The 7,263-nt window shown below is 36.7% G+C and overlaps 2 protein-coding genes across 2 annotated transcripts; one reads left to right on the forward strand and one right to left on the reverse strand.

Annotated features, from left to right (window-relative positions):
* Positions 1-1,408: 1,408 nt before the first annotated feature.
* NRPB4 (RNA polymerase II, Rpb4, core protein) lies at positions 1,409-2,676 on the forward strand. The gene is made up of 6 exons (XM_078980177.1): positions 1,409-1,505; positions 1,727-1,794; positions 1,875-1,983; positions 2,059-2,136; positions 2,222-2,324; positions 2,439-2,676. Exons 2-6 carry the CDS (start codon positions 1,746-1,748, stop codon positions 2,514-2,516), a joined length of 417 nt encoding a protein of 138 aa, XP_078836303.1. The 5' UTR covers positions 1,409-1,505; positions 1,727-1,745; the 3' UTR covers positions 2,517-2,676.
* A 140-nt stretch (positions 2,677-2,816) lies between these two features.
* On the reverse strand, positions 2,817-5,221 carry LOC145031582 (programmed cell death 2 C-terminal domain-containing protein). Its single transcript, XM_078980176.1, has 8 exons — positions 5,046-5,221; positions 4,596-4,688; positions 4,415-4,498; positions 4,226-4,317; positions 3,840-4,132; positions 3,535-3,763; positions 3,245-3,440; positions 2,817-3,066 (listed from the first exon to the last, which is right to left on the reverse strand). The coding sequence occupies exons 2-8, from the start codon at positions 4,686-4,688 to the stop codon at positions 2,989-2,991; spliced, it is 1,065 nt and encodes a 354-aa protein (XP_078836302.1). The 5' UTR covers positions 5,046-5,221; the 3' UTR covers positions 2,817-2,988.
* Positions 5,222-7,263: the final 2,042 nt, after the last annotated feature.

Here is a 7,263-nt window from a genome sequence, read left to right on the forward strand (position 1 = left end):
AAATCAAAAAAAGATTTGCAAACTGATCTCAAAGTTTCCCCCACTGTGAGTCTATGATGGTGGTTTGAACACTCCAATTCCTCCTGGTAATTGGAGGTTAATAATAGATCAACTTGATTTGGAAAGTCGATTCCGTGAAACAAAATCAAAATTGAAGTGAAATCCTCTAATTTCCATCAAAACGAACTCCAAACTCGACTCTAACGTCTGCCGCTTACAATATTCTTTTACAAAGAAATCAAGCAAGAACAACCCAAATCAGTTGCTTTTCGATTTTGATTTTCAGTTTTAGATTTTAATAATTAAGCAAGAACAAATCTAAACGTCGTCACCATCAGAGAGGTGGAACAACATCGCCGGAGAAGGAGAGAGACGAGCAGCTCAACCATCGTCTTCATCGAGTTGTAGATCGGAGAGACGGTTGTTTCGGAAATCAATTTTCGATCGAATTCCAAAATGGTTCCAGAAATCAATTCTCGATCGAAATTAGAGGAAGTGATGGAGTGGTCATACGATGATCCATGGCTAGAAATTACATATAGCTGGGTGATGGAGTGGCAGAGGTTTTCCATGGGAATACCAATCAAGGTACAAGCCATCTAAGCACCTCCAGATCTTGGGTTTTTAGTTTCTAAGTTTTGATTTTGGTTACCAGATATAAAATGAAGATGAAGTTGACGCTTTTGGTTATCTGGCATAAACGAGAGAGAGAGAGAGAGAGGTGGGACCCTTGCATATTAAATTTATTTATTTATTTAAAAAAAGTAATAGAAAACCTCATAAATGGTCCCTAGGTAATGAAATGACAAAAATGCCCCTGATTTAACGGCTAAATGGTAACGGAGTGAGTTGGAAGGACCAAATGTTAAAAGTTTTGAAACCACAGGTGAGGTTTTTTGAACTTAGAAACTAAACTTGATATTTTCGAAAACCACAGGGACCATTTTTGAAGTTTTGTCAAATCTTCATATTCTAATAAATGAATAAGTTTATTCTCCTATTGACAAGTATCATACTATTTGAACTCCTCATTAATATTAGATGTTACCTATCACGCCATTTGTCAATTTATTAATTATCAATTTCAAATTTTAAATTTATCACTTTAATTACATTAAATTAATAATTGATTATCCATTTTAAATCTTAAAATTGTTCACTCTAACTATATTAAATTAATAACATTAGATTAAAAAATAAAATAAACTTAATACAAATTATAAGGTGATATAACTTTACGTATTTATTTAAATCAACGATTATTATTTTATATAACTAAAAAATAACTCTTAAGTAATAATTTATTTAAAATAATTGATTAATTTTTTGTATTTTTAATATAAATTTAATTAATTTTATAACCGTCGTTATAAACTAGTATAAAAATATTTTATAAAGTTAGGGTTAAATTGTATAAATAGGGATTAACCCTTTTTCTTTGGCCTTCATTCTTCGTTTTCGTTGCGACCTCTCCAGGTTAGATATCGGATCGATCATTGACACAGGTACTTCAATCGTCTGTTTATCCCTCTTTCGATGTGTATGTATGACGAAATACATAAATCGATTATAGTGGGTGAAATTTCGTTGATTTATGACCTAAAATTTTGCAAAAAAGAGCGAACCCTCTTACAAGCCCTATCCGGACATCGTCACTGTGTATGAGCAAGATTGTGATTTTAGTAACTGAAGTGCAGATTATAATCGCTGTTTATCTTATCTCCAGGCTTAAGCTATCTCTCAGTATGTCTGGAGAAGAAGAAGAAAATGCTGCAGAGCTGAAAATAGGCGATGGTAAACCCAAATATTTATATCTGTTTCTTTCTTGCCATCGTATTATGAACACAAATTGATAACCAAATATGGATTTTCAGAGTTTTTGAAGGCCAAGTGTCTAATGAACTGTGAAGTCTCCTTGATTCTTGAACACAAATATGAACAGCTTCAACAGATGTCCGAAGATCCATTGAATCAAGTTTCTCAGTGAGTATAAATTTCCCTCTTTCACCTCTATTTTCTTTGTGGAATTAATCTTTTACTGTTGATGATCATGATCAGAGTGTTTGAGAAGTCACTGCAATATGTGAAGCGATTCAGTCGTTACAAGAATCCAGATGCTGTTAGACAAGTTCGAGAGTATCCATAATAACTGCAATCTAAAACCATGTTCATAATAATTAATATTGTCATATTCTTTTGATATTTCTTAACCAATATTCAGATTGCTAAGTAGACAACAATTAGCAGAATTTGAGCTTTGTGTTCTTGGAAATCTTTGCCCTGAAACTGTGGAGGAAGCTATTGCTATGGTCCCATCTATCAAGGTACTTACTTGCCTTTGTATGCTAAATGACCATTTACTCCCTCCTTCTAAGTAGCCTTCTCTATAAAAATAAAAATTGCATAGTCTTGAAATGTAAAATTGTTTTTTTCTTCAGTCGAGGGGACGTGGACATGATGATGAGGCTATTGAGAAGATGCTGAATGATATGTCTTTAATTAAAAAGTTTGAGTAGTTTATGACTATATATGTATTTTTCTGCTTCTGATGATGATGATGGTGATCATGATCATGATGATGATGGATGTTGTGTTTCTAGTAAACCTTGTATTGCGTGTAATGTTGACCTAAATATTGGCCAGTAATTGTAATGCAATATTAGGTTGTTTGGTTTACATTGTACCTTTTTTTGTAATACCAGGTGTAATGTTTATATTTAGTATCCTACTTTGATGAATTTTTTTATCAAAGGTTTGATGTTCATTTTCATTTTTAGCATCTTACTTTTATACCCAATATAATTCATAAGTGAGAATGTGGTAAGTCTTAAGTTTAAGTATTATGAGGTCAATGGTAAAATAAAAGCAAAATACATGGTAGAGAAATGTTAACAATATAAAATTTCAACTATCTATACAAAAGGAGACAATTTTTCATATAAATTTATCAAACAAATGATTTGGTATGGTCAACATAAATGTTGACTTCTACTCTGTTTGTATGACCACGACCTCTTCAGCCACAATCCACCCGTTACATTCCTGCTTCAAAGAAGGTGCACATCCCTTCACCAAAAATAACACAATGTAAGAAATAGCAACCATTTGCTTATATTATGGCATCTTACTTTCTTTCATTTTTAGGGTTAATGTCATAAATGCTATTTCTTGCTTTTAACCTTTTTTCAATCTCCCTTTTCTATAAAAATTTAGGAAAGAAACTTTGTATATGAAGTGAACTTACCTTAGAACAAGTATACACAATTACACTTGTCCAATCCCAATTTTCCAATGACTGATTCTTTGATGCTTCCTGTAGAAAATATAACAATGGAGGCATAAGCTGCATTTCATAGTGCCTTATTTCACCACACAACAAACATCTTCCAGGATCCCCTGCTTCTGAAGTTGCCAAAAGTGGCTTCCCACCATATGAGTATCTACACACACACACACACAAAAACTCAACAATTATAATAATAATAAATAAAAAAAACACCTTTTTCATCATCTTTCATAACAATTTAAGTACACCTGAAACAATGCTCTGGATACACGTCCAATCGTTTCTTGAATTTAAGATAAGTTTTGTCAGCATGTAGGGTTCTATCATACTCATAACTTTCCCCTATCCATGATTCTTTCTCATCATTATCATCATCTTTCTTCTCTTCAATTTTATGTTTAGATTCTCTCTTATTGAGAGCAGCAGCATCCTCTAAATAATTTTCCTCCTTAGGATATATATAAAAGCATGGTAACACTGCAACCGATAAAACCATTCTTTTATTTACCCAAAATATAAAATTATTAACATTTTTCTTGGAAAATAGTCATACCTGGTGTCTTGTCATCAATGGATCTACTTAGGCTTATAGGTGAGGGGTTTTCAATTGAATCTGATAAAGTATTCTGCTTTTTCGTTTTGGAAGCTGAAGCTAAAGTTGTGGCTTCATTAAGGGCCTTACATATGGCATCAAGATCTATTTCATCATCATCATCTTCTTCTTCATCATTGAATGCCCATGGATCATCTTGCAACTTAGTGGTTGATGGTGATGCAACAGAATCATGGGATGAAGGGTTTGAATCTTTATCAGTGGAAGATCTCTGAACACGAAGAGCACGCCATCTGTATATGAAGAAAGATTTTTGAGTAATTATGATTTGTGCATTATTTAATATTTACTTAACAAAACAGTATAACTGTATAAGTATAAACTACCTCTTGGTTTCACAAGCTGTTGCAATGCAAGAAAATATGTAAATAACACGCTCTTCTGTTGTCATTGTTGTGCTGGAAATAGGAGCATAAATCTGGGAATTAAAGCAAATAATGCACAGTTATAAACCACTTCAATTTCATTCAAAGATCTAAGATCATAAAAATCAATGACTTGAAATTAACATTAACCTGAGCCACAAGACATAGTTTCTCTCCACATGAATCACACTTAAGAAGATCAGGTTTTATAATCGAATGGAGAAAAGGCCAATCCTGCAAAAGAAGGTGACAGTAGACTTGTTATATAGCAGCATAAAGTGTAGTATCACATGAATCACACTAATGTATTTGCATTGTTCATTTTACTTACTGGAACTCCACCGATTTTGGTTGTATAATGATCAGCTGCTTCAGAATTATCATCAGCCCAAAGTCCTGGCATCCCTAGCATGACTTCCCCCATCTTGAACAAAGTAAATGCGACGTGATACAATTAGAACAAGAACAAGCATAATCACTCAATATGTAATTTCGATTGTAATTATGTAGACAAACTTAAATCGACAGTGAGAGCTAGTACAAATACAGAAACTTGAGAAGATTTGTGAATCAACAAGCACCAAAATATGTGTAATGGTAAAGAACGAGCAAAATTTACAGTGGTCCATGCACAAAACCCTAAACGAAAACCGCCTATGAAATTAAGAGAGATGTGATGTTCTAATGTCAACGGAAGAGTAATTAACTTAATGTAAACTAATTGGAGGTCAATGAAGATATTGTATGTACATATAAGTAAGCATGTAATATAGTAATATACCGTTTTGGGTGATTGAGAAGATGCTAAAACAGCTGGGAGCTTTACGGATATATCTTCGAACTATGCTTCTCCTGAAAGAAATTTGAACGGATAAAAGCAAGATCAGAAGGCGGTGGCGGCGGCCGCGAGCTCGACGGGTTGGGTTGTACGAGAAGGCTGAAGAGTATGCGCTCATTTACTCTTTTCTTTCCGGGAATATTGAATCATTGAATTACATAACCCCCTTAGACTATTGTAGAATTTTACCTTTAGTCCCTCGGCTAAATAACTCTCTTTTTCCCTATATTTATTTAAGGAAAAAAAAATTACAAATATAACCATATTTCTTAATTAATTAGTTTGTGAAAAATAGCCAAAAAAATCCAAATTACAAATATAGCCATGAAAATGTAACGATCCATTTTTCACGTCCAAAATTTTAATTTTTCAATCAATATTTAGTAAAATCATTTGCAAATAAACATAGTTTGATCAAACCATTTCATAAACATTTATGTAACACTCAAAGTCTGTAAGGCCAAGAAAGGCAAGAAAACCCTAATTTTAAGGGGTGACTCGACGAGTCCAAGGAGGAACTCGGTGAGTCCGAGCGGGATCCGGGTCGAGGAGTAAGTGACCGACTCGGCGAGTCAGCCAAGGGGACTCGGCGAGTCTGGTTTGTGCGAGGAAAACCCTAAATTTGGGACTTGGGGCCTATTTAAGCGCCTCATTCTCTTCCCTAGGGTTCCTTTACTGCCTCTCAAACCCAGAACACCAAACCCTAGCCGCCATATCCATTGTTTGAGCCAATTGTTGCCTTGAAGAGTGCATTAAAGCTTGGAGAAGGAAGAGGGAGCTTGGAGGTGCAAGAAGAGGCTATAGATCTGGGATTGGGAAGATATTTCTGAGCATTTGGAGGTAATGAACTAGTTCTTGGACTCTTTTTCACCTAGATCTATGTGTGGGTGTTGGGGCTTTTTAGCCATAATGGTATCCATTTGAGTTAGAAGCCAGATCTGAAGTTGCCACTTCGGATCTAAGCATATTATGGTCTTGAGAAGCATAAAGTATCTGCCCTTGAGTCGATTATGGAGCCTCTTTGCCTTAAACCCTAGTTTATGGTGTATTTTGCCTAGATCTCCTTCTCTACACGTAAAGTTTGCAAATTTACGTGAGGAATAGTCTTGGGAAGGGTAGATCTACAGTTTGGAGTCCATGCATGACTTAAAAGTCCTCTGCATGTAAGGAGATCTAAATGGACTCGGCGAGTCCTTTGAGTGGACTCGGCGAGTAGCATGAAGATTAGGAGCAACTCGACGAGTGGGATGAACAGCTCGTCGGGTCAGATGAAGATTGTCTTGTACTCGGCGAGTATGCTCTTGGACTCGGCGAGTCAGGTCGCGAAACCCCAAACCCTTCAAATTGAGACTCGAATCAGTGAGTCGAGTGGAGACTTGGTGAGATGGATAGGTCGTGACTCGGAAATCGGTAGACTCAGCTAGTCATGGACTGACTCGGCGAGTCGAGACGCGAATGGAAGGACTCTGAACATATAAACTCGGCGAGTCAATAGGGTGACTCGGTGAGTAGGGTTGACCTGGAAGGTTGACTTTGACCAGGACTTTGACTTTGACCAGAGTTGACTTGGTTGTCTCTCGGGGGTCAGTTAGACTCAATGTTGCATTGATATTGGTAGTTCGGGGAGCAAGGGGAGCAGGAGTTCAGAGAGTTGCCGAGCAGCAGCTAGTGAGATCATCAGCAAGTTCAGCCAGTGTAGGTGAGTTTCCCTTTGTGTGAATGGGTCTAAGGCCACAATGCCGGACCATGTAGTACGAGTAGAAGGCCCGGGGGTTAGCCCTAGGCGCAGTATGCTAGTATGATATTCAGGACGAGGTCCATTAATAGCGGGTAGGTGCCCAAGGATTTGTTTATATGATAGTTTATACTTGTTGTCTGTGTGATACATGTATGTGCCTGGTAGGGAGGTGAGTGTGGGCGAGGTCCCGTATCTCACCAATAGAAGAGTGTGGATGGTGCTCCACATCTCATTAGTAGCAGAACAGGGGAGAATCCCAAGTCAGGGAAGGAGTGAGAGTGGGCTAGGCCCGTATCTCACTACCAGTAGGAGCGAGGACGGGGTTCCATGACTCATCAGTAGCAGGACAAGGGCGAGGCCCAGGATAGGCGAGGCCTTAGGACAGGATCAATCTTATGAGTTTAGCTTATGTGTTGTGATATG

Source organism: Lactuca saligna, chromosome 2 (assembly GCF_052625555.1).
Source record: "Lactuca saligna cultivar CGN05327 chromosome 2, ASM5262555v1, whole genome shotgun sequence".
Taxonomy (NCBI): domain Eukaryota; kingdom Viridiplantae; phylum Streptophyta; class Magnoliopsida; order Asterales; family Asteraceae; genus Lactuca; species Lactuca saligna.